The sequence below is a fragment of the Mauremys mutica genome, chromosome 11 (assembly GCF_020497125.1).
Source record: "Mauremys mutica isolate MM-2020 ecotype Southern chromosome 11, ASM2049712v1, whole genome shotgun sequence".
NCBI lineage: Eukaryota > Metazoa > Chordata > Testudines > Geoemydidae > Mauremys > Mauremys mutica.
In genome coordinates this window covers 82,489,276-82,517,163 of record NC_059082.1, presented here as the reverse complement: position 1 = coordinate 82,517,163, position 27,888 = coordinate 82,489,276, and the positions used below count along the sequence as shown (strand labels likewise).

General features: G+C 51.8%; 1 protein-coding gene across 1 annotated transcript in view; it reads right to left on the bottom strand.

The window, feature by feature from the left end:
* Nucleotides 1-27,888, bottom strand: part of SYNGR3 (synaptogyrin 3) — a 42,569-nt gene that overhangs the window by 8,184 nt on the left and 6,497 nt on the right. Inside the window, 2 exon segments of the mRNA XM_044979025.1 lie at nt 2,670-2,812; nt 13,017-13,254. Of these exon segments, the coding sequence (XP_044834960.1) occupies nt 2,670-2,812; nt 13,017-13,254 (381 nt within the window).

Here is a 27,888-nt window from a genome sequence, read left to right as displayed (position 1 = left end):
AACCCCAGACGTGAGAAGATCCAGTTCCTATAGTGCAGGAGGATGGATTCACTGCAGATCTCACTGGGGAACATGCTCACGACCCCATATACAGCTTACGTGGCAATGACAGGAAGTGTGGGGGAGCACAGACTCTCCCCTACACACAACCCCGAGCACACAGAGTATTGTCTGACAGATCATTTCAGCTGGATGGCCAGGCCGGTCTGGTTGTGTTACCAGTTGGAGGTGTGAACTCCAACAGGGCATCCTAAGGGAATGATGGGTCAGAGATTAGCTTTCTGTACACGGTGCCTGTCTAATTCAGGCAGTTATCAGTTTTGCTGTCATATCTGGCACATCTTCTGGGTAAAGTACTGCAGCAATTCAACATGACACGCATGTACCAGAGGAGCACCACGCTGATAGATGACTCCTACTGAGGGAGACAAGCAAAGCAGCTTGTTCTTGCTATTTGCAGGCAGGACACCTTGGGCTGTGATCTTGTCAGATCTCGCAAGCTAAGCCGTGTTGGGCCTGGGCAGTACTTGGGTTAGGGGGTGCTGCTGACTGGCTTGCAGAGGAAGATGTAAAACTGAGGTGCATTTGGATGGTGACTGAAAAATTGCCTGGTGCTCTTTGCAGGAGTCCGGGTATCCTGGACCAATTCTATCTTGAGGGATACATTCTACTTGTCCTACCTATATTAATTGGCTGCTCTGAGGATATCAGTTCTTTCCATGGGCTTGTTACGCTCTGAAGCACAAGGCAGAGCAGGGCTTGCTATAGCTGTGCTCACACTGGTTTTTCATACTGTGTGTTTCGTTCTTTCACTTCTGTTATTGCCTTTTTTTATGGTTAAAGAAAGCACACTTTGCTTTACTTTCATTTCTCTCGCCCCTGGGGTTTGCAGGAAGAGCTGACAAATCAAACCGAGGCCTAGAGGCAGAAAATGGAGAATATTGGTCCTGGAGGGGAGGGATTTTCCAACGCACTCACCACCGGTCTTGCTCTGCTCCCCGATAGGTCAATGATTAGTGATAAAGCCTCCCACTGGTGCAATGAGAGCAGAGTTAGGTCAACCCGGAGAGCTGCTGCACACCCCACTCAAAGACAACTTTCCTGCCAGAGGAGGCTTCTGGGAGGCGGAACCTCTCTGGCACTTCGCCGGACGGGCTAGTAGCTGGGAAGTATTTCTGTGGGTTTGGGGATTTGTTTCTTGAAATCAAATCACTCACCGAGCTCTAACTATGGCCACTGAAATGATGGTGTTTACAGGCTTGCTCGCTAGTTTCAGTGGGGGGAGGGGGGGCACTCAGCACTCCACAGGACTGGGGCTTGGGAGGCTGGGGGAAGTTTGGAATTTCCCAGACTAAAGGGAGTTATTCAGCCAAGTACCCACAAGTTTCAGCCTTACTCCTCAGAGGGTTGGCGGTTTCACTATAGTTGCACTGCAATTATTTCTTTACTACAAACCTCTTTGTTGGGCAGAACCCCGGTTCCCCAATCACATTTCCTAATTCCCCTTTCTGCCGCTCGGCTGCGCTCAGATCGGATTTCATTTCCCTGTTTCTTTTCCCTCGTGACCTTTGCTGTCTCCTGGGCCCTTTCTGCTGCAAACTCTTTGTTCCTACCAGGAGGGTGAATGATCATGGAGCTGTACGTAGCCCGGTGACACAGCTAAGGCCCAGCACCATGCTTGGAAAGCTGGCGTGGGAGTGGCACCTTGGAGGATGACGGCTACCAGAGCTCCCACCCCACAGCACAGAGCAGGCAGGACAGGCACAGACTTAGCGCTTGTCTATACTAGGAAAACTGAGACAGGTACTTCTCCATCTGCTCAGCTCCTATGGCGGGAGCTACTGCGGACACGGTGCAGGCGTCTTCCCCCACCTGCTCAGAACCCGGTAAAAACCCTGCCAAGCTGCACTACAACTTCAACTACTGCTACGCTCCTCCCCGGGGAACTAGCAGCCTGGCTTTTCCCAGAGTCCCTGCAGCCTTTTGATTGATCAGAGCGCTGAAATTCCCAAAATATCAATGCGATAACTGACGGTGATGGCAGGGTGAGTGCAGTTCTGCTGAGATATCTGGGGTAGCCCATTGCACCGTGGTGAGGTTTCTAGTGATCCTGCTACTTCATCCTCCTGCACTGTGGCAGGACTGGTTTTGGGGTCCCCAAACCATAACTCGTACATGGGTAGCTGATCGGTCCCTGAGACAATGATTCCAACTTCTCTCTAGACAACGTGATTTGTTGGCCCCAAATTGTTCTTTTGGCCATAAAAACATTCCTAAGGGTTCTCCCTGCTGAAGCTCAGCTATGGAAGAGAATCAGAGCCCGGATTTCCCTCTGTGCCCAGGAACTCCCCGCACGGTGACATGTCCCTGAATGAAATGAGAGACACGCTCTTAACTTCGTCGGCACTCAGTGGCTGAGGGCACAGATCCACTTACACTGAGGCCATGGGAGTCCTGCCCTTCACTCCACTGAGTGCAGGACCCATCGCTGGGCTCACATCGCCAAGGATGAGGAATAGCACGGCCCTGGTAACCATGCGCCTCGGATTAATCTAATGCAGTGGGCACTGTGCTGCAGTCCCTTGTCTCTGCTGGTTATTTCCTGTAGGCCATGAGTTCCTCCCACCCACATATCTGTGATCGGCGAAGCATCTGGAACCTCAACTCACCCAGGAGAGGATGGAGAAGAATGAGAAGGCGATGGCTGCCCGGGCGGCATCTGCTCCTTGAGACACCCCTCTGCCGGCTGGTGTGTGCTGCCACTGGTTGGCCAGGAAGCAGAAAGCTATGAACCACAGGAAGGACCACAAACCTGGAAGAGAAGGAAGGTTGTTAGTGGGGGCCACAGCCAACTGGCATTGCTAGTACGCACCGTAGAGAATCGCAGACCTTCCAGCTCTCTGAAAACCAGGGTTTCACGGGAAGCCAGGACATAGGACTGGAAGGGCCCTCAGGGGTCCATGGAGCCCAATCCCCTGCTATTGCAGACAACCCCCTTATATCATCCCCTGCATAAACTTACTGAGCTTCATCTTAAAACTAGCTAGATTTCCAGCTGGACCCTCAAGGACAGGGGCACCCTGAAACACCAGTCCCTTCTGACAATCCTGGCCAACACTGGTAGGTGTATCTATAGCACCTTTCATCCCAAAGGCCCTCAAAGAATTTTAAACAAATTTAGAGCCAAAGCTCAGAAATCTCCACCCAGGCAGGAAGTCCTGTTGTGCTCAGTGGGTCTATCCACACCACTAAGGACTGCAGCCTTGGCCTGTTAGTGTTAAGCTCATGTTCCTACCATGCTCGGAGATGGCTTCACCCACCTATCTAATGCAGCCACCTCTGGGTGGAAAGTGGCAGCTGTTTTAACAGCTGACTGTACCCAATGGAAATGGCAGTGGGCCCTTAGAAAGCCAGATTGTAATTCCCTGAGGTGGAATGTGGCCAGGTCAGTGAGGTCAATGCCCTTACCCTTGACCCCAAGGGTGCAGGGCCTTGGTTCTGTGTGTTGCAAAAGGAACAAGCAAAAGCAGGAAAATGAACTGTTCTTCTTGTGAACCGATTCCCCAATCTGCCCACGCAGCACCCAGGGAACCACATGGCCTCAGGCTCCCTCTTCTCTGCTGCTCTCACGTAAACGGGCTATCGTTCTGTAGCCTGACGGAGACAGGGACGACAAAGCTGGTGATAATTTCCTACTGGAATCCAAGGCTGGCTGAGACTGCAGATCCCTCCCGTCCAGGCACCTGACAGCATCAGTAGCTGGTACTAAGGTCTTGGGGGAAAGCAACCCCTATCAGGAAGCAAACACCACTGTCACTCCCTTCAGCGGATCTCCGGGCCCCACAGGGTGTCCGTGTTCAGGCATTTATGCTTTCAGGTGAAACCTGACTGGCCATGGCAGTTACCTTCCACCTAGCTGACAATTTCCAAGCGCTGGAGTACGACGGCAACGCGAACACTGGGAACTGGGCCGCAGCGCTGTCAGGCAGGAGGCTGAGGAATCCTGACTCTTAAAAAGGAATGTAGCAAGTCACGGACTATAAACCTGTGGGGCCAGCTAGCTGCAGAGTCACTCTGTGACTGTGGGGAAAGAAAAACGAAGCTTGTTTGTTCCTATTTTACTTTGCCAGAGGCTTTTAAGTACAAAACAAAACAGTGTTTTTCTTGGCGCAGAGATTTGTGTGCGCGCACACGCCCAAGTCTTTCAGTTCCTGAGATTGTGTTAAATATACTTTGAGGAAACAGCACAACAATTTCTCCTACTGCAGAGCCTGGAAAACTCCCCCTTACCAAACAAATCCAAATCTTCAGCTGTCAATTCCCCCCTGGTTCTGTATGATTCATTTGTCTCCAGGGTGGGCAAGGTCTGTGGACCTTATTACTCAAAGAAAGGAAATTCCCAGGTAAAACCAGAGACATTTTCCTATTCTTCATCGTGCTAAGGGCCACAGATTTGTTACAATGGGGGTTTCACAGCAGTGCCTCCAGGGTGAGAAGTAGGATCATCCTTGAAATATGGACAATGAAAACAAGGTCTGTTATATCTCCTCCCTCTTCCCCTGGACATTGAGGCTTGGAGGAGACTTCTGCCAGAACAATGGCACTGGCTAAGATTGGATGACCAAGACGGAGAACTTGGTGAATCTATGTATTGACGGCCGTGGGGCTGCCCAGCCGTTCTCAATGCAAGAGACAGGCCTTCTCTGCCAGGCTGTCAGTGCTCCTAGGACTGGACTTTGATGCTTAATAGACAGAAGACGACTACTTGAATTTACTTTGGGCCGGGAGGACCCTCAGTCTGAATTCAAAGTACAGCAGTGGGTCTCATCAGAGAAAGTGCTCAGCTTCAAAAGCTAATCTGATTGGAGATTGTAGCTACTGGGATGTCTCTACAGGTGGAGAGGAGAGACAGCGCCACCCCCTGCAGGGGTTCAGTCTGGAGAGCGCTGCCAGGGGCCAAACGAGGTTCCAAGGTCATGCTCTCTGACCTGGGGGGTGGGGAATAAGGGTTGACACTCTTACACCATCACCTGGAGGCCTGCCCGGAGGTCCTGGAGGCCGTCTCACTGGTTTGACGTGGTGGTTGGTTGAACTATAGATTGTGCACCGACCAGCAGGATCTGTTTATTGGTGATTCTTGTTGGGGTCCCTGAGGGTGATAATCACTTCCCCCAAATATCCACTTGGAACCCTGGATTGCTGCTGTGGGGAGGAGGTGCTGGCAAGGCCTGGGAGGCTGCTGCAGAAGCTGGGAACAATAACACAGACACTGAGGTGTCATCGGGGCAGCTGGGGCCGACAACCCATTCTCTTCAGAGTGGCAGGAAATCCCCATCCCGCTATTCCATCTCCCCAGGGAGCGCGAGAAGGGAGACAGAGCACGAGCGTGTCCAGGGCCGCTGGGGACGTCTGAAATGTCGTTTCCCAGTCCTCAGCGCTCTGCTGGGAGGAGGCTATGCTCTGACATTCCTTGTTCGTTTTCAGTACATATTTTTTCATTATTTGCTCCCTGAGCTGGCCCTCCTCCCCTCCGGAGGAGGAATTCCCTTTCTGTGTGTGTGCGCACGCCCAGAGGAATCAGCACAGGTCTGGGACCTGTTCCTTCCCACACTGATCCGCCATGCCCTGCGCTGATTTTATTTACTCGCTTATTTCCCCCATGGCGTTTGCCCCCGTGATCCGGCTCCGAGGTGGGTCAGAGGAACGGAGCGTGGAGATTGCTCTGAAAATATTTCCAGTGGCTAGCCAGCTCCCTGCCATCAGAGACCAGCCACGTCGTCTCTCCTCCCCTACACTGGCCCCTTCTAGCTCTCTCAAGGAAGGAGCTGAGCTGGGACAATGGACAGGCTCCCCAGCAGCTCTAGCTTTCTCTACTGCGTAGGAGCCACATGGGTCCGATAGGTCGGTATCCAGCCTGGGATATCAGCAGGGATCCCCTGGGAGGTCTGTTAGAGGGGAGAGCTGGGCCCAAAGGCCCCTGACTGCAGTCTCCATCCGTGCTGGGTCCATTTTCCCAGAGGGAGCTGAGCTCTGCGGCGAGGAGCATGCCAGCTGGTGCAGGCTCTAGGGGCTCGGGCATGAAGATCTTCCATCTGGTGTCGCTGTCCCTCTGGAGAGGAGGGACTTGGGGGCTGCTCTGTCTCCCTTCTCGCGCTCCCTGGGGAGATGGAATAGCGGGATGGGGATTTCCTGCCACTCTGAAGAGAATGGGTTGTCGGCCCCAGCTGCCCCGGCGACACCTTAATGTCTGTGTTATTGTTCCCAGCTTCTGCAGCATATTAGTTTTTCTAATCCTGCCTGGCCTAGCTCACTAGCTTCAGCCGTTGCAAATGCCTCCAAAGGGGAAGCAGAGCTGAGGGGACAATCTCCCCCCAAGGGCAAATGCAGCCCTGGAACACTGCTGGGAATTAGACGGACACTTGACTGAGCCACAGGGTTAGTCAGAAGGCTGAAATCAAGTTTGAAATTTCCCTCCAGAAAGCTCAGCCGCAGGAGGGCTGGGGAAGCCGCTGGGACGGGATGGGGACACACTCAGACGGACACGTCAGAGGCCAGGCATTCCCTTGCTGCTAGTGTCTGACAGGGCTGGTTCTGCCCCCCGAGCTGTAAGAAGGCCGAAGTATCCACTCTGCACCACAACATGATGAAGCAAAGGAAGGTGCTAAGACGAACTGTAAAAGTCAGTGGATAATTATAGTTTTGGGATCTGCAGACATCAGAGTGCAAACACCAGAGAAGAGATGTTACCGCCATAATTACAGCCTGGTTTTAAACAAGCTCACATCTACGGGAGCAGCTGTAAGAGCAGATGGAGAGAAAGCAGCACATGCTGAACTGTACAGCTTCAGTGTCTTTGCTGCTTGGGCCACAAGACAATATTCCAGAGGGATTCGGGTGTCAAAATTCTCTGTTCCTTTCCAATAACAACCAAGCTTGGTACGTCTGCACTGCCCGCAACACCGAGCTCCCAGCTTGGGTCCACAGGTTTGTGCTACAGCTCTCAAATCAGCTGTGTAGGCATTGCTGCTCGGGCTGGAGCCTGGGCTCCGAGATCCCACGAGGAGGGAGGGCCCTGAGCCCAGACAGCTACATTGCAACGGCCCCAAGCTGGGACCAGCATTCCAGGTCTACCATAGACTGAATGTCCAGTCTTCATCCCAGTGGGAGAAACCTCCTGGGTTAACTCTTCCCTGGCTACTAACCCTTCCTTCCAACCATCATAGACTGTAAACTGTCCTTCTTTCTGAGTCATGGGCAATTATATTTTGTGTCGGAGTGTCTACAAACATACATATATGTACGCAGTCGTGCACGCACACACAAGGCTAGAGTCTCAGCTGGCCTACACCGGTGCAGCTCCACTGACAGAACGGAGCTGAGGATGTGCCTCATAATTAGAGCTGGCCAGAGGACGACAACACCGTTTTGTGACAAGTTTGGAAATTGGTTTTGTTCCGCACTGGGATGGAAACCAAACCTTTGGCAGGTTGTCTGTAAGTGGAAGTGTGTCAAAAGGCCGGTTTTCAGATCACAGAGATCAGGTGCTCTTGCTCACCTCCCAGAAGGTTCATTCTGGACCTGAGAAACTTTCATCAAAATTGATACATCTTCGTGGAATGTTTTGATGTCGACAAAACGGCATCCTTCGACGCAAAACCATTTCGTCCAAGTATCTACGCAGCTATTCCTTCTTGTATTTGTATTTTTGTTTTGGTCACTTCCCAGGTGCATTTTCATTGTTTGGAATCAAACCAAATAACAATGTAAACATTACACACGGAAAGAACAGGGCAAAGCAGCAGCAACGATCCAAAGGGAAACAAGAAACCCATCCTCATAAGGCAAGAAAAAAATGAAAGTCCAGGTATCAGAGGCGGCAGGCTGTAAAGTCGCCAGTGGACTATGTGACACACCAACAACTTCTTTCCGCATCCTGAATGAGCTTTGTGGAAGGAGGTTAACCCTTTACTGAACTAGTTTTAACATCTTTGGGGTTCATTGGATTAAAAAATCCAATTGTGCACGTGTTACTGTGACACGGTATGCACCTTCTCAAGTGAGGAGGGGCCATGCTAATGTACTTCCTCTGCTATTCACCCGCTGAAGCCACCCCCCTGGAGAGGTGCGCAGATTAGTTCCAACTTGATTCTCCAGGGCCCAACAGACAAAGAAAGGAGAAATAGCCTGGTTTTAAACTGCCTCAGGGCCTCCTTCCTGATCCAGCAAACGGACAGGACCCCTGCTCCACACAGCGCTCCATGGGTTGGATGGATTGAGCCTGCCAGAATCCATGCTAGGGGGTGGAGTTAACTCTGATAAGCCTGTTAGTGGGCACGTAGGTTCTTCTATTGTTTTTAATATGGTTTCTCTCTAAAGCTTTTTACCTTAAGAATAAAACAGGCGTGCACAGGAAGTGCCATGTGATCCCTTATAACTGTAGCAATTACACCTGTTAACGTGTCTCTGAAGAGAAAGCCAGCGGGTGTTTCTGGGCTACCTGGCCGTGCTGGGAAATACACAGTGAAGGCAGGGATCTGTGCAGCCTGGGAATACCCTGGTCAGAAGGGTGAGAGAGCTGCAGGTCTCCACCCAGAAAGGCAACGGCTGGGGAGTGGGTGTGTGACAGATTTTCATTACCAATCCTCAAGTATCAGAGGGGGAGCCGTGTTAGTCTGGATCTGTAAAAGCAGCAGAGAGTCCTGTGGCACCTTATAGACTAACAGACGTATTGGAGCACGAGCTTCCGTGGGTGAATATCCACTTCGTCGGATGACATGTATCTGACGAAGTGGGTATTCACTCACGAAAGCTCATGCTCCAATACGTCTGTTAGTCTATAAGGTGCCACAGGACTCTTTGCTGTTATTACCAATCCTCATCATCTTGGCTGGACCATGGAGGGGAAATACAGGTGCAGCTGCCCTGGACTGTGACAGATTAATCTGGAGATGTTTAAAAAACGTAACTGAATTTTACAGCTTGCATGGTGTGTCGTACAGTCCAGCTCTGCTCAGCTCACCGGCCGCCAATGGCAGGTTTCATGCCCAAGGCCTGTCAGAGCACAACTGGATATGACAGTCTTTGATCGGTGGGACTACAGAGGCTGCAAGCTCCAGTACAATGAAGCACTTTTTCCAGTCTCTGCTGTGAGACCTGTTTGTTCACATGCTGGTTATAAAAGCAACTAACTGCCTGCCACTTATCTGTGCGTGTCTGGGGGGAGGGGGTGGGGTGTATGGGTGCAGTACTACGTGTAAACAATGCTTGGGCAGCAATCAGTTTAGAGAAGTGGAAACAGCGAATATATGAACCTGGTAAAAAATATCTGGAAGCTGCAGGGTTCCCCAGCCACTGGCCGTGGCTGCAGCTGGGCAGTGTGGGGAGTCCCAGCTGCAGCTGGGCAGCTGCAGGGGATCCACCGCCATGGCTGGCCAGCTGCGGGGAGTCCCCACACCTGCTCACCGCAGCTGGGCAGCTGCAGTTCTGCCAGCGCCGTGCCGAGGCTGGGCAGCTGCAGGGTCCGCCAGCCACCGGGTTGGGGATTGGGAGTTGCGAGGGCGCGGCTGGCTGGGAGCTCCAGCCCCAGGGCAGAAAATGTCACGGAGGTCAATGGAAGTCACAGATTCCATGACTTCCGTGACATAATCGTAGCCTCACTGATCACGAATAGGAGATCCCATTGTATGGTGGCACTGAAGAAACAAGTGTCCAGGGACCAAGATGATGGGCACAATAGAAAAACGCCTAAGATAGGTACAATTGAGTACACTTTCCTGCATCATCTTATCCTTCTAGTTCTAGTGTCCACATAGGGTTTGCAGATCTGCCATGTAAAAGTCTCCCAAGAAAGGAGGTTAAATCCCCATCACTTAGGATAGAGCTTCACAAACTTTTTTCATGGGGTAACCCCACTTTAATCATCTCATGGACAACTCCCCTCCCCTTGGTGATCTCATGAATCACTCGCCCCCACGCTGCCCACCTCATGGATCACCTCACTTCCCACCGGTCACGTGTTGGGTCACCTTGTCTCCCATTGGTCACTTCATGGTTCACCGGCTCACCCAATGGTGAACTTGCGGACCCCTCCCCTCCCAGTGATCACCTCACCTCCCTTCCCACCGGTGGCCTCATGGATCACTGCACCTACCATTGTTGACTAAAAAACATCCCTGTAGTGACGACAACAGTTGCTTACAAGGAAAAATCATACTGGATAAATGTATTCCTGGGTTTCCATGAATGTGGTTTAGCAGCTGGAAATGGACAGAGGAGCCAAGACCAAGAGACCAGTGAGTTCTGCACAGACCACCAGCAAATTTTCTGAGCAGCAGCAGTGGCCCATGGACAAGCTTTTGGAAACCTCTGATTTGGGCCATGTAGAAACAGCCTGGACAAAGCACTACAGGGGACGTTCCTGCCCTGGCTCTCACCAGGATGGAGTAGACTGTGTAACAGGACTGAGCTATCTCTGATCTCTAGGATCTCACTAAGCTCCACGCCCCACTGATCTCACAACTATGTGCGCTCTTGCTTAATAGGCCTGACACAGTAGCTCTCGTTTAGGGAAGTTCAGCTGAAGTGTTGATCAAGACGGGACTGAAGACCCAGGCTCTAAACATGGAATTCTTTAATTTACACTGGACCCCGTGACAAGCAGCCCCAGATTCTGCTCGCACTTTCGTCAGCTAAACCCAGAGCGGCTTCTCCGCTGGCTTTAGCGGAGTGACTCCGGATTCACTCCCACGTAAGTGAGATCCAAGCTTAGCCCGATTGCTGTTCCCACACCCTGTCTCGAGGCTCCCACGTCTCATCAACATTCCCGGCGCTCAGATGCCCCGACGCTCACAGCCGCGGTGATTATTACTGTTTGCTTGCACACAATGAAAGCAGCCGCCCGGCAGGGCAAAGCACACTGGTGCTGCTGGATGGTTTCAAATCTCTCACTCATACTCGATGCTGTGTCCCTCACAAGCCCTGTAGTCACATGACCTGCATTTAAAGGGTTTGTTTAGGAGGCACAAAGTGGCTTATTTTCCACTGTAGGCATTCATGGGGGGAAAGATCTCGCTCCAGGAAAAATTAAGCTCTTTGCAATCCATACCCAGAAAACACAAAAAGGGCGAAATGGGGTAATTTACACTCATTGACATCTACAGAGCTACATCCCCAAACCTTCAGCAGCTTCCTAGCAAAATATCTTTTCACATGATCCCTGTGCATTAGATTGCAACAAACATACACCAGTATAAAGCCTTAGAACCAACCCTGTGGCTTTCCCCCAGGAGTAGGCTTGAAAGGATAAGATTTTTATCAGTAATTAGTGGGTAAACGTCAATTTCACCATAAACACACAAACCAACAAAAGAACATTTCCATCAATAATAATCGAAATGTACGGACAGGCCAAGTCAGAAAAATGCTGCTTGAGAACTCATTAAAGCTGGCTTTAAGGATATTTACTTGTGTATAATTTGACATGTCGTGTTGATAATTTGTGTTTTAACAGTGACAAAGCTTTAGCTTTTTGAACCTCAACTTTGATCATATTAAATAATTGTCTGATCCCTCTGTAATTTTCCCAAACTGAACATTTCAATCGATTACAAATGGAAAGAAATGCATAAAAATAAACATAAATATTGTCTGTTGAAATGATAAGAAATTAAAAATCAAATTCTGCCAGGCCTCTCTCCGAGTGACTCCCTTGGAAATCAATGGGAGGTGCACACACAAGGGCTGCGGGATCGGACCTGTCAGTGGCAGAAACCCCACGATTACACAGGTTATACACCTAAGGAGACCGGAGTAAGTGAGGGAAGAATGAGGCCTTGAATCAGAAGGGCAGCATTTTACACACACCTTGCACAGCGTAAGTGCTACACAAGGTACAGGATGGTGGAGAGGGGCAGACATTGACACTGAGATTTTCAAAGCAGCCTAAGGTATTTATTTGGATGCTCAATTCCCACTCAACTGAATGAACCCTAGGCATCTAAATCCCTTAGGGGGCACTGTAACTCTCAGCCTCCCTAAGCATCGTACACTAGCTTTCTGAGTCTTTACGGTATATTTCCAGCTACTGTGGGTACAGAATATTCCCTCCCACACCTCTCTGGAGTGTTCTACCTGGCACTTTTCACTCTTAACAACAGACATTGATGGTGATGTGATGATGCACTGACAGGTGCTTTCATTTGGGATCAGACAGTTGCAAGCTCCCTGGTGCTGGAAAAATCACCCTCGGACTTTTAAAACATGAGGGCTGGAAATCCAGAACCTCAGGCCAAATGCAACTTCCAGATGGTCTGAGCTCAGGATGATCCTGCTGGCTCAATGGATCCAGCTACTGCCTACAGCTCGTGGCCTGGTCCGCTCCCATTTAGGTCATTGGGACTTTTGCCTTTGATTACAGGAGAAAGGTCTGACACTGTAAGTTTTCCAGCAAAGGACCCAGCTACAATAAACACCATAGCCCCTGCTCCTGGAGTCAGGTGATTATATCAGAATCTCAGTTTGTATTAAAAAAAAGTAAGTCTCTAACCCCCATGGTTGTGGGGGGGGGAAGCTTGAAAGCATGACCCAGAAACATCTGCCTGAGTCTGCAGAGAGACTGAAACAATAGCTCTGAAAGGAGTGAACTTCCCAATGTGTCTCAAAAGAGAATTAACTCCTAGATCCATTGCTACAGGGGGCCTCGCCAGTTCCACCCAGCAGAGGGCTGTGAACGGCAGGGGCAGAATGCAGTAGACATGGCCCATCCACCCAAGCAGACAGACCTTGACTGCTGAGCTAATTACAGGGACTTGCTGTCACCCTTACTGCTTCAGAGGGTAGGGGGTCCTGTTGTTCCTGCCAGAAGGAGAAAATGGGACCCCATACTGCTGCCCTTGCCACTTCAATTGAGGGGCAGAGCAAAGTGGGGCCCCCATATGTTGGTGTGTCTAGCGCCTCGGATTGCCTTAATCCAGGCCTTGGCAACCTCCAGTGCCAACACAGCCCAGCCAACGGCATACCTGAAAACCCCAGGTCCAGCAGGACAACCCGTTTCCGGTCCTTCACGCTGCTGATCTGCTGGAAGTAGAGGTCGACGATGAAGAAGAAGATGCAGGCGAAGAAGGCAATGATGCCGATGGCGATGCCATAGTTGCAAGCATCCTCGTTCTTTTTGAAGACGCACCTGAGTTCCGCCTCCTTCTCATCGTTGACGTAGCCCTCGTTGACGATGGAGCCGAACACCACGATGGAGAAGACCTAGGAAGGGGAAAGCACAACTGGCAGCTGTTTACACTGAACTCTGTTTTCTAACAGCGAGATAATTGGACTCAGTCTTCCATTTGATTCCATGGCAACGTGGCACTCATTAGAGGGATCCCTATGCTTGCCTGGTTGGTGGCTTAAAAACAACGGGCTGGTGAAGGATTCCCAGTTCCTCCATCATAGCGATTTCACCTTTGCTTTGCAGTGAGTCGGTTTGCAATGCATTTTAGGGGACGTTCTTCTCGATCCACACCAGGCAGAGAGAGAATAGATCACCCAGGTTCAAGCACAGCCTTTTTGCCTGCATCACTCTCAGCTGTCAGGCTGCGCTCAATAAACCGCCTTGAGTCACTAGGGACCAGAGAGAAATGAAGTTACAGAGAATAATTGAGTTGCTGAACACATTGCTCCTGAAAAAGCCTAAATGCGCAGGGTGGAGATGAGAGGGGAGCAGGCCGGGAAAGCCCAAGGGAAGCTCAGGTGCTGCCAGGAAGGAGAGTCATGGTCATGCCCTAAGTGAAGCACTGGTCAATGTTATGCTCAGCCCTGCTGGGGCTGGAGACCCCAAGGGGACCAATCTGTATCTGGGGACCTGGCTTGCAACCAGCTGAAGGACAAAAGTGAGGCAGGTTTGTTGGCCGCCCTCTGGTCCCTAACGGTGTGGCTTGCAAAGCTGCTGCGGGACTGGCAGGCGCTGCTCGGGAGAGGCCCTGGAACAGGATAATAGGGGTGTGACAGATCAGGACTGATGCGGGACAGCAGCGCTTCGGGGTGGAGGGGAGAGCTTGCATGGTGCCCTCTGCTCTGCTCGGATCTACCCAGGATCAAACTCCTTTGCAATGACCTTCACTGAGGAATTACTTAAAAAAAGCCATTTCTCCTGCTGTCCAAGCCCTTCCCCTTCTCAGCAGACACACTAGGGTCACTGCAGGGCTTTCAAGGACACAGATGATTTCTTGTATGGGGATAGTGCACATAAGGGGGAAGAGAACCAGGAAAAAGGCCTATGCCCCACTTACATCTCACGCCTTCGGCACAGGGTGAATTTCACCCAACCTGCTCAGGGCTGGGTCTCGGCAAGATGGGGTAGGACGCGGCTGGATGGGGTCTGGGGATGGAGCTAGAGTTGGCTACTCTACAAGGCATGACTCACTTTGAGCCTGCCGGATTCCTGCGTTCTTCCCCACCGACATCAGTACTGCTCATTGCTACGTTAGCTTCTGCATTTTCTGGCTCCACACCTTCCACCTAGAACAGCAGGAGCCGGGTACTGCCAGATAAGCAATGGCTCCTCCAGGAGTTACGCTCCCATCCCAGAAGACAACTGGAGCCCGGCAGAGTAGTGCAGAAACCCCTGCCCTCGTGCAGATGCCCCAAATCCCTGAAGATTCCAGGCCACACTCCCTGTCCTGGCAGGCAGGAAAGCATCGCGGCCTAAGTGCGTAGCAAGCTATGTGCATATGGACACCACTGGTGACCGCTGTCGGGTACCCGGCACAAGACACCAAAGAGACAAGGTGTATCCACGGGGCCGACTCCATTACAAGGCACTTCAGAGCCTCGCCTGTCTTTGCCCACACAGCACAACACTGTGGTTTCAATTTAAATGCTGCCAGTGGAGAGCAAAGCAAGGCCTGCCAGTGCCCCTCATTCAAGCTGTGAATCTCTGATCTTGTCTCGTCACTGCCAATGCGCAGGATCCTTGTCTGTTTCAATGCCCCGCTGGCTCCTAAGGATGCAGCAGGAGGCAGAGACAGGGAGCTTAACTTGAGAGCAAAGGCAACTCCAGGGCTCCTGGTCTGTCGTGGCTCAAATTCCCTAGGTTCTACGAGGGCGACTAGTGATGCTGCAGCTGTTGGCCTGGTGGCCTTTCTGGTACCAATGACACATTATAAAGTAGCTGACAGAGAGAATGACCGTGATAATAGCGTGCCCCTTTGACCACTTCGCCTGCACTCTGACCCCTAACCCAGCTCCCGCACGACTGATCCAACACTCCAAACCTCGGAGCAGCTTTCAGATAGCCGCCTTTCTCAAACCAATCAGCCCACCTACCACAAATCCTATTCTGTTCCATCCAGGATCTAACACTGTGCCCAACGCTGGACTAAGTGACAGGACTAACATCTGTTATGGGGTTGGTTGGTTGTTTTTTTTGCTGTTGTATGACACTGTCCCACGGCAACTTTCAGTTCTGTCCCACTGACTCACAACCCCTTGTAAGGAGGGAAACTGAGGCACAGAGCAGTGCAAAGACTTGCTGAAGTTCACACGTGGAGTCAGTGGCAGAGTTGAGAACCCAGGAGTCCTCATTCCCAGTCCCCTGCTCCAACCACCAGACTGGACACTCAATACATGATTCTAACTTTCTCCTTTTCTTTTATATTTTCCTCTCTCCCCTGTTGTGCGGGGTTGAATCTCCCTTGCTTTCCCTAATGAGCTGCTAGTAACACACCAAGTACAAACTTCTGCCCTTGGACACACACACTCGGTAGCCTGTGCAGCAAAACTGCAGAAGAAATGAATAAGGGTCTAGTCCTGTAGTGAATATTCTCAGGAGTCAATGGGGCTACTCATGGGAGGAAGGGTTGCTTATCTCCATTTATTGGGGAAATACTCACATTGTTACACACCCATATGTTCTAGGCGCACTTGACACTATTTAAAAACACAGCAACAGAAGACAACCCACCATAAATCCTCCTCCCTCCTGACCATTTTCCACCCCAGTAATTATAATCCCAATTTTCAAGCGTCTGGGCAAACACGACGAGCCTCGCAGTTTATGTCAAGGTTACAGGATCAGGTCCTACCGTCAGGCCGCAGCCAGCAGTCCTTACTCAGGACGGTGCCAGCAGAAAGCAGGTCTAACTCCACTGCAGCCAATGCAGTTCCAGCAGAGCAAAACGGGGGGGGAATGAGAACAAAAATTAATTAATTAGTAGCCAGCTGCCTACAGAACCCCGGTGACTGTGTTCATTCCACCCACCTCCCTCTATTCCCACCTCACAAGAGGGCCCTTTCCTGGATGTGCTTTAAACTGGGACAGGGCTTGTGCTTTTGGAAGCTCGTCACAAACACGAGCATCTCGTTAGCGGGCAGGTCTCAGAAGGTCTCCATTAATCTCCCTCAAACTGGAGGTGACAGCAAAGAGGTGGGTCTGAAGCCATCCCAGCAGCCTGTGCAGGGGAGTGACGTGACAACATTGGTGGGTTTATTCCTAAAGAAGATGCAAGTTGAAATAAACAATGGCTAGTACCAGCAAAGATCACCTCCTGAGAAAGGGCCCTATTCACACACACGGTAGCATCCTGAACCGTCATGGGTGCTTTGCCCCTGACTTCCGTGAACACAGGATCAAGCCCTGGATGTGCAGGCTAGTAGAGGATGTGAAGAATGCACTAGACCATCCCATTCCCCTTGCTTCAAATGGATCAGAACCCCAGTTTCCCTGCTGCGGAAACGGGGCTGGTAGATTGGTTTGGATTTTTAAATTAATTAATCTCAGAATTCAACTAATGGTGGCAGGTTGATTGAACCGCTCGTGCTTTAAATTCAGGACACACCGCGGCCATGGCCTGTTTGCCTCAGGCGTGTGCCGCTCCCCAGGGTGTCCCAAAGGGACGTCGTGTCATTTATGTCCTGGCAACTGTGTCAGGAAGCTGCAGTGCAGCGTGATGATGCTTTGTGGAAATGTAGCCATGATGCTGAGGGTAAAGGCCATTGCATCATGCCTCAGTGTTGCGACACAAAGAAGTCGTGTGAGATTTTGGTACCCAGGAATGCGAGCAGTCCCATTCCTCGACAATCCAGCCCGGACCCTATAGGACCTGTCTTCACAGCCTCTATCCATCTGTCTGGATGAGAGGCTTCCCACACCCTGTAAGACTTACAGGAGATGGACATACAGGTTCCTGGCTGCCTGCTTTTCAGATGACCTGGTGGCCCCTGTGAGGCTGGTCAGAACTCTGTACAAGCCCCAGCAACGATAGGCCAAAGAGCTGATGCTTTCGATAGGCAGGTGAATAACTGAGGGCTCAGGCCAAAGCACACCAGGGGCATGGCGGTTACCCCTTGTAGAGAGGTGACTGAGTTATCATCCCCCTAACAACCCAGGCATGAAGCTTCCTCCTTGTGCTTCTGCACAACTCTGAAAGTCCATCATCTCATACACCCCATGATAAGCTCCGTGGCGACAGGGAAATGTGGCATGAACCCTTGTTCTTCAGCTCCTCTCACAATGCTCCACCCCAACGTGAGCTCCATCTCCCTCCCAGCTCTTGCTCCGGCCCCCTGAGCGAATGAGACCCCTCATGCCACCGTCAACCCTGCCTCCCCACTGCTCGCCCCAGGGCTCCTGTCTTCTTGGGTCTGATCTACTGATGGGACCAGGTTCTCCTGTTGCTGGTCCCCAGCCAGCCGGGGTGTGTGTGTCAGGAATCGCCAAGAGTGGAAGCTGAGAGCACATGCTACTGTTCAGATCCCCCGTGCCCCCAAACAACGATTCAGCTACCTCAAATCACATCCTCCCGGGAAAGCACGACTTAAAATCAGAGGTGGGATTGTGAACTTTGTATCTGGGTCTTAATCCTCAGCACATTTGGGGTGTTTGGTTCAGCCCACAGCACAGATCGTAAGAATATAAGAACGGCCATACTGGGTCAGACCAAAGGTCCATCTATCCCAGTATCCTGTCTACCGAGAATGGCCAGTGCCAGGTGCCCCAAAAGGAACGAACAGAACAGGGAGTCATCAAGTGATCCATCCCCTGTCGCCCATTTCCAACATCTGGCAAACAGAGGCTAGAGACACCATCCCTGCCCATCCTGGCTAATAGCCATTGATGGACCTGTCCTCCAGGAACTTATCTAGTTCTTTTTTGAACCCTGTTATAGTCTTGGCCTTCACAACATCCTCTGGCAAGGAGTTCCACAGGTTGACTGTGCATTGTGGGAAAAAAACAGATAACAGCCAGCTGCACAATTCACAAGCAGTTTCTCAACCCCTCAAAACCTAGGGGTGTCTGGGCCTGCAGTTTTGGCTCAGGCTATAAACCAGCAGGTCCGCCTTGCCCCTCCTTGTTCTCCTCCATTCTCTGTCACATGGGAGATGATCAGATCCTGCTCCCTGAGCTTTCCCTGCTCTTTCTGCTCAATCAATCTCCACTGCTCCCCGCTCCAACCGCGGCCCTACCTACCTTGACTCTGAGCGTCAGCCTTAAAGTCTATGGCAGCCTGTCTCATTCGCTTTCACTTGCACGTACTGCCCAGATAGCAATCTCCTTTGTGGAGCACTCCGTTGTCACAGTGAGATGGGAACGCCACCATGCAAACAGAAATATGCTGCGTTGAAAGAAAATCCCCAGCAATCATAATTCTCGCTCCGCAGTGGCAACAGCTGTAATCTCAGCATTTGTAAAAATCTGTTCATAAATAATGTAAAGTTGTTGGTTGCCTTCGGAAATACCAGCAGCATTTAAAAAACCAGGCCCTGACAAAAATAATGTGAGCCTGGGCAGCATGAATAATTGAGAACATCTGATTTCACAGGATTATTTTGCTGGCAGGTCAGCGGATAGCGCGATGTGCCTAGCATCTCACTCTACTGTCTTACTCAGTCCTTCCAGGAATAACAACCTGGATTTCTCCTTCATGCTATTAACTGTCTAATCATAGCTCCTGGAGTTTTAGTGTGTTACGAATTGTCTGCTTAAAATGAGACATGCCTGCTCAGTGTATAATATGCCCAGTGCACAACTCTGTAAGCAAGCTGTCGTGAACTTTTACAGCCACAGCCATTCAGCCCTGGTATGTGGGCAGTGAAATAACGACTCCGTCCAGCACTTGAGAAATGCAGCTATTGCACTGCAACAGAGCATGCTGGAGTGTATTATTACTGGATTTTAAAAGGGCCTCTGGTCAAATCCAGCCCAGCATGGTAATAGGAGAGATACCAATCTCCTAGAACTGGAAGGGACCTTGAAAGGTCATTGAGTCCAGCCCCCTGCCTTCACTAGCAGGACCAATTTTTGCCCCAGATCCCTAAGTGGCCCCCTCAAGGATTGAACTCATAACCCTGGATTTAGCAGGCCAATGCTCAAACCACTGAGTTATCCCTCCCTCCTTGAAATATCATGCAGGTATAGGGCTGATTCAGCATCAATGGAAAGATTACCAATGGGCACTGGACTGCAATGTTCGAAGCTAACGGGTAAAATTTTCAGACGTGCCAAAGTGACTTGGGAGCCCGAGGCTTATACGGCTAAGTACCTAAGTCACTTCTGAATATTTAGGTTCCTAAGTCACTTAGGTGCTTCTGGAAATTTTGCCCAAGTTCATTTAAAAAAATTCACTGATTTACTTTCAATTCCAGGGGCAATGTGGTTTTTTTTAAACAGATAAACTCCCCTACAGCCTTTGTGACTCAGACATCACACCACAATGATAGCGCATGAGAACGGGTCTGACTGTCTCGCTATATAAACGGGACACTGTCCGAGGATGAATGTCTCACTGTCCGAGGGGAAAGGGATCCAAAAGAAGTAAATTCCATTTTTAAAACCCTTCTAGTTTCAGTCATCTCAGGATGTGGCCAGTAGCGCTGGGGAGGAGATTTGTGTTTTTAAAATATACAAGTTTTCACCTGAAATTGTCCCCCCCCCAAATAGGCAGATAATAATTCAGGGCTATTTTCACCATTTGGTTAATGAGTTCTCACCAGCGTGGCCTGCTAATTACAGCTTGAATTCCTCAAGAACCTGCCTGCACAGGGACAGCTGCTTAGCACCTCACCTTTACAATTATTATTTGTTACATAGCACCTCTCTATCTGTCAATCTATCTATCCCCATACACCCCATCATCTATCTATCTATCTATCCCCATACACCCCATCATCTATCTATCTATCTATCCCCATACACCCCATCTATCTATCTATCTATCCCCATACACCCCATCATCTATCTATCTATCTATCCCCATACACCCCATCTATCTATCTATCTATCCCCATACACCCCATCTATCTATCTATCTATCCCCATACACCCCATCATCTATCTATCTATCTATCTATCTATCTATCTATCTATCGCGTTACCGGAATATCTGAGCACCTCACAACTTTTAACATATTTATCCTCATGCCCCCCAGGGAGGGAGGTATTATTATCCCCATGGTACACATAGGAGAGAGACTAAGGCTCAGATCCTCAAAAGTATTTAAGGCACCAACGTCCCACTGAAATCAAAATGGCAGTTACATGCCTAAATACCTTTGAGGATCTGAGCCTAAGTGATTTGTACACTTGGAAATCCGTGGTGGAGCAGGCAGGCCCCAAATGAATTCAGGCCCTCCCTGGGGTAGGTGCTGCATATTCAGACAGTAAGAGTCAGCCACTAGCCGGGACAGCTCACAGCCAAGAGGGGAAATGCCCAAGACCACACAGCAATCCAGTGAGAGAGTCAGGAATGGAACCCAGCCCTCCTGACCCCCAGTGCAGTGTCCTATCCACTAGACCACACTGCCTCTCCACTTACAAGTACTAAATTCACCCCCTGAGGCTCCCCAAGGATGATGGGGCTACGAGACAGCACAATCCTCCCGGGAGAACCCACACTGGCCTCCTCCCACCGACACTCTTGCCACATCTGGTTGCAAACCTGGGGCACGCGGAGTGGAGGGGCTGGAGGTATGGCCGAGTTCTGGGGGAAAGGGGTTGTGCTCTGCCCTGAAATCCACTCGCTTTCCACCAGGGGTGCCTGGTCATGGAGCCTCTAGGCCTCGGCACTGTGGAGCTCAAGTTCAGCCCCACAGCCCCCACTGCGAATCCAGAGCTTTGCCACGAGCCCCAGCTTCATGAGCAGAGATGCTCAGGAGTGACTTGCAAGCAACCAGAAGGAGCGAGCTGACTGAACGCTGCTTGAACATGCTACCAGCCCTCAGATGGCCCGGATGGCGTGGCCTTGGTGTGCCTCAAGCCAGTACCCAGAATATCAGTGCCCTCCTCACTGAAACCACCTGCCCGATTGGCACTAATTGGCATCCATGTAGGCCAGGAGTGGTCGATGAGCATGTTGTTATCAGTTAGGAGTTATATCCAGTGCCATCAGTGAGCAGGGTGCTGTGCAGAGAAAAGAGACACTGGGTGCCATTCTGTGCCATGCCCCTTGGGTTTAGCACTGGTGAAAGCGGCTGGATTGATGGCCTAGAAGACTGGAGGCCTTCATTTCCCCACAAACCAGGGACAGCAAGGACAGAGGCAGGGCAAGCTTCCCCCTACACCATCCACTGCCCCAGGGCCTGTTCTACCTGAAAAGGGGAGAGGGGATCAGGATTCCTGGCCTGGATTGTAATCTCCTCAGGGAGTTCATCCCTGCCACAGTCCCTGCACACTGCTGGCCATGAGAGAAGGCCAAGAGTCCAGTGCCTCCCCCCCACAAACAAACACCATTTTCATAGAATCAGAGGGTTGGAAGGGACCTCAGGAGGTCATCTAGTCCAACCCCCTGCTCAAAGCAGGACCAATCCTCAGATTTTTACCCCAGTTCCCCAAATGGCCCCCTCAAGGATTGAACTCACAACCCTGGGTTTAGCAGGCCAATGCTCAAACCACTGAGCTATCCCTTCCCCCCCACTACCATTTTGAAGGGCTTTCTCCGAGTCAAGGCTGAGCATGCACATTGCTGGCCAGGCAGCACCCATTCTGCAGGACTTCACCTTCCAGGGCTGGCAACCTCTGCAAAATCCAACGTATGGAAGAACAGGCTGCCTGTGTTAAAGCAGATGGCAAGCACCAGCCCTAACATATGTGACCAGCACCTACTCAGCCAATCCCTGGCGGTCTCGCTGCTGCCTTCTGTGCTAGTCCTTTCACAAGGATGGATGGTTTATGGAGGCTACTCTCCAACATCATCCATTCAGCTCCTCTCTTCCTATCCATGTCAAGATTCCGTACGTGATTGGGTATCCTCAGGGTTACCTTGTGCAGGGATGTGCACTGAGCACCACCAGTGAAGGACGGGGAGACTGCAGCTGTGTTTCAGGCATCAGAAGTGACATTCCCTGCATGCCAGCTCAGTCAGCAATCGCCCAGGAATCCAAGCCATTCCTGGGTGTTGCTCATTTCATGCTAGGGACTGTGGACAGCGCCTTATATGGGGCACTTGCAGTTCCTCTCATATGGCTAAAAAAACAAATTCAAGTGTAGGCATATGAAAGCTGTGCTCCAAAAGCAGAGCTGGCTGAAACGTTCTCATCAAAACCTTTTTTTTTTTCAACCAAAACCAAAATTCTTCACAGAAAAACTTCATTTGGGCTGAAAATGTACACTGAAATTCGAGGTAAAACAGTTCAGGGTTTGGTAAAATGTTTTACCAACAAAATCATTTTTGAAAATCAACAGGTTTTAAATTTTCCAGCTACTGGTTGAAAAAGTTTTTGGAAAAAACAAACCTCCCCATCACATGATTAAAAACAAATAAACAAACAAACAAAAATCCGACAAAACACAACTGGCCCTTCCCAAGCAGCTTAATCCAACAGCCACTTTGCCCACAGAGTTCATCAGAGAATTATCACAACCATGTGGAGAAAAAATAAAAACTCTGATATTTTCCAACCTGCCTGGTGATTATCAAGTGTCCAACCTGAGACACCATAAAGGCCCTAGTTTCCACAGAATGGATGCTCAGCACTTTCTGGTTGGGTACCTGAAATCACTAGTCATTTTGGAAAAATTGTGGCCTAAATTCTCCCCACTTCTGGCTTTCAGAGTGCACCCTGCTGTGCACGACTGTAAACTCTGGGGACACGGACTGTCTTTCCTTTGGTTTATTGGGCAGTGCCAAGCACCCTGCTTCTGTCTGGCACAGATAATAAATAACAGCCACCCTAATTAATATAATACCCATCATCTTGGGAGAGGCCCTGCTGCCCACAGCACAGAGAGTGTCCATATCCCAAATGGCCGTGCAGCCATTCGGCTGCCAATAGCCAAGGTAAGAAGAACACTGGGATACTTAGCCCATGGATGTGTCTGCTGGGTGAATTAGCACGTATCCAGCACATGCATTATTCTACATGGCTTCTGCATCCTCCACGTGCTTTCACACACATTCATTGGAGCTCAGTCCCTTAGCTGCTTAGGTATTAGCCCCAATTTCCAGATGGGGAAATGGAAACAGAGGGGGACAAGGTCTGCTGTCAGTGGTGCAATTCTACCACATGCAGAGAGCCAGTGCAAAGCCTCTGATCTCTGCACAGCAGCATAGGCGCCGACTTATATGGGGCTCTGGGGCTTTAGCCCCATGAATAAATCCCAAGCAGGGGCTCTGCCCCACCAATGTTTTTTCTCCCCTGCTTGGAGCGCCCCCCCCCCCGCCGCTGCCGCCGCCGCCGCCGCCAGGGCTGCCCAGAGCCCTTTAAATCCCAGCCGCCGCCGGGAATCAGAGGGCTCTGGGCTGCCTGCTGCAGCGGGAAGCCCAGAGCCCTCTGATTCCCGGCGGCGGCGGGGATTTAAAAGGCGCTGGGCTCCCCGGGGGTGCAGGCAGCCCCGAGCCCGTTAAATCCCCGCCGCCGCCGGGAATCAGAGGGCTCTGGGCTTCCCGCTGCAGCAGGCAGCCCACAGCCCTCTGATTCCCGGCGGCGGCTGGGATTTAAAAGGCTCTGGGCTGCCCGCCGCAGCAGACAGCCCAGAGCCCTCTTAATCCCGGCCGCGGCTGGGATTTATAGGGCTCTGGGCGGGCTGCCACCACGGGGGGCCCCGAGCCCGGTAAATACGAGCCGCGGCCGGGAATCAGAGGGCTCTGGGCTCCCCGCCGCGGCGGGCAGCCCAGAACCTTTTAAATCCCAGCCGCGGCCGGGAATCAGCGGGCTCTGGGCTTCCCGCTGCAGCAGGCAGCCCAGAGCCCTCTGATTCCCGGCCGCGGCTGGGATTTAAAGGGCTCTGGGCTGCCTGCAACCGCGGGGAGCCCAGAGCCTTTTAAATCCGAGCCGCGGCCGGGAATCAGAGGGCTCTGGGCTCCCCGCCGCGGCGGGCAGCCCAGAGCCTTTTAAATCCCAGCCGCGGCTGGGATTTTAAAAGCTCTGTGCTCCCCGCGGGTGCAGGCAGCCCAGAGCCCTTTAAATCCCAGCCGCGGCTGAGATTTAAAGGGCTCTGGGCTCCCCGCCGCAGCGGGCAGCGCAGAGCCCTCTGATTCCCGGCTGCGGCTGGGATTTAAAAGGGTCTCAGCTCCCCCCGGTTGCAGGCAGCCCAGAGCCCTTTAAATCCCTGCCGCGGCTGAGTTTTTAAGGGCTGCGGGCTCCCCACGGTTGCAGGCAGCCCAGAGCCCTTTAAATCCCAGCAGCGGCTGAGATTTAAAGGGTTCTGGGCTCCCCGCCGCAGCGGGCAGCCCAGAGCCCTCTGATTCCCGGCCCCGGCTGGGATTTAAAAGGCTCTGGGCTCCCTGCGGTTGCAGGCAGCCCAGAGTCCTCTGACTCCCAGCCGGGGCTGGGATTCAAAGGGCTCTGGGATCCCCGCGGCTGCCAGCAGCCCAGAGCCCTTTGAATCCCAGCCTCTGTCCGCTGATTGCCCCCTCCCCAGACCCCTGCCCCAACTGCCCCCCAGAACCTCCACCCCCTATCTAAGCCCCACTGGTCCTTGTTCCCCAATTACCCCCTCCCGAGACCCCTGCCCCTAACTGCCCCTTGGGACCTCAGCCCCTATCTAAGCCTCCCTTCTCCTTTTCCCCAACTGCCCCCTCCTGAGACCCCACCCAACTTCCCCCCCCCAGGACCGCACCCCCTACCTGTCCCCTGATAAACCTCTTAGACTCCCATGCCTATCCAATTGCTGCCTGTCCCCTGACTGCCCCTTCGAACCTCTGCCCCATCCAACTCCCCCTGCTCCTTGTCCCTTGACTGCCCCCCGGAACTCCCTACCTCTTCTCCAACCCCCAAACTGCTTACTGTGCCACTCAGACCAGCGTATCTGGCTCCATGCAGCTCCAGACAGTTGCTGCCATGCTCCCCCATGGAGCCCACAGCCCTCTCCCACCCCCAGCACCTGCCTTCCAGATTTGAACACCTCAAAATTCAGGAGTGCTCAAGCTCGGTTTGGGCAGCTTTTACTTCATTTCTCCCAAATCAGTTTCCCCTGCAAGGTGCCAACTGAAGGTGTTGGAGAACAGAGAGATCAGGTGGCCTCCTAATGCCTGGAAAAGAGACAAAGGCCGGAGGAGGGAGTGTCAGTGCCTGTGCGGACTTCTGGGAAGTGCACGGTGTGGAAGGGGATGCTGTGATGCTTTGGAACATCTCCATACAAAGCCAGTCAGGACTCTGGGGGAGCCTCCTCTCTCGGAGCAGACTGTCTCCAGGGCAAGAAGCTTACACCTTCCTGGGTCTGACCTCGGAGCATTCAGCATGCCCTTCCACGTCATGCACTTTCCAAAGTGAGTCTGCCCAGGCTGGTCCTGGGGCAACCAGAGGTCGCTGCACCCCAACTCTGCAGTCAGATGTGACTCTCAGCCAGACAGTAAAACAGAAGGTTTATTAGATGACGGGAACACAGTTTAAACAGAGCTTGTTGGTACAGAAAACAGAACCCCTCTGTCAGGTCCATCTTGGGGGGTGGGGAGCCCAGAACCAAGTTCTGGGTCTCTCCCAATTTCCCCAGCCAGCTCCAAACTGACACTCCCTCCTCTGGCCTCTGTGTCTCTTCTGGACAAGGAGGCCACCTGATCTCTTTGTCCCCAACACCTTCAGTTGGCATCTTGCAGGGGAAACTGAGGCACCCACACAGTATTCAGAGAAAATATTAAGAACATTCCCACTTCATCACAACAGATGCAACAAAATATAATACCGTATATTGAAGTAGGCAAGTGCTGCTTCTGACTTTCCACTTTTAATTGACCCTTGTAATCTTGTGGCGCTGACGCGTTGTAGCTTCATTTTATATCGGCTTACAGGGCGGGAGCGGGGGGGCACCACCATTTTGGGCCCCACCAAAAATTATACAAACCTGCCGCCTATGCACAGCAGTGAACTTTGTCCCGTAGCCCCACTGTGCAGATTTCTGCTGAGGTTAAATTACTCACCCCAGGCTACGGTGGCATTGGTCACAAAAGTGGGATTCGAGCCCAGGAGCTCCTGGCTTCCAGTCTTGTGCTCAGGTCGCTCACCCTCGACTCTTTATATTCAGTTTTAGTAACAACAGGCACACAGCGGTGAGATGATGAGCGCCTCTGGAGTCCTGCCTAGTGCAGATCTGATTATAGACCCTGTTCGTTTATTTCCCAGTATTAAACTGTGCTCCACATGAATGGCAGGAGATGGGAGTCAGAAGATTTTTCTTCCCTCTTCGTGTCCCATGAGACACACACTTCAGAGGAGCTATCCACTCCTGTTCTGGAGCCCACTTATCCTTCCAAGATCCATGCACAGAGGGTAACCTCCAGGCTTGGCTATGCCCACCCCATGTAAGGAGGCCATCCGCCTCTGCAGCACCATCCCCTCCCTGTTCCAGGCTCCGTGGAGAGGTGCAGGGAGGGACTGGACTAGGCAGCAGATGGGCACACCTGGACCATCCCCCCTCCCCAGTTCTGTGTAGAAGCTAATGCCAGCTAATTTCCCCGTGGCCTTTCCCCGCAGAGTGGGACTTGCGCACAGGATGTGTCTCCACAGCAGCTGGGAGGTAGCCTGGGTAGAAATACACACGCTAGCTGTGACTGAGCTAGTGAGCTATAATAGCAGCATGGCTATGCAGGAGGTGGCTTGAGCCGGCCACGCGAGTGCAGCGCACTCTGAGGTACGCACTTGGGCAGCGAGCCTGAGCCGCCCCTGCCAGGCTGCTCTTTGTTAGTCTGATCAGAGCTAGCATGTGCACGTCTACCCCAGATGGCAATGACTCCTCCCAGCGGGGCAAGCGCTGGTGGGGAAAGTGCTGGCAGGTGCGGCTCCTTCCGTCCCTCCTGGGAGCTAGAAGGAGGCAGGGAGCCTCAGGGAGCAGAATCCCCCAGGATCTGCAGGGTTTCAGGCCATGTTCATCCTGTGGGGCTGGGACCAACCCAGGAGCTCCCAATGGAACAGTCTGGGGAACGCGCCACAAAGACTCCTTCCCTCCACCACCCCAGCAGCCTCCTCTCATGGGAGGGGATGATCATGCATGGACAACCATGCATTTAGGACATTCCTGCTTTGCATATATAGGGCCTGATCCTGAGAATTTTGCCTGTCTCAGGGCTGCCGGATGAGGCCCAGATTATATTATATTAGTGGAGAGAGACAAAATTTGTCTGCGGGGATTAAGTTTAAAGCTAAATTCTGCCTACAAAGACACGTGTCCCACCCCACAATCTCCTTGTGAGCCCTAGGCATGCATGTAAATGCAGGGTTTAGATCTGGTACCTTTGCTATTATTAACTGATATATTCATCACTCAGGTGCCCATCCCCATAGTATCCAGGCTCTGCCACAAAGATCAAAACGTGCACCATCTGTCTTTCAGGAGCCGTGAGTGTGGGGCTGCAAGATCTTTCAAGAGGGTCTATGGCTAAGACAACAGAGCAAAGATTTGACTCCAGACTCTGGCACAGAAGAGGCTGCTAGCCGATGCTGATGGCAATATGTTTAAGGGCACGTCTAACT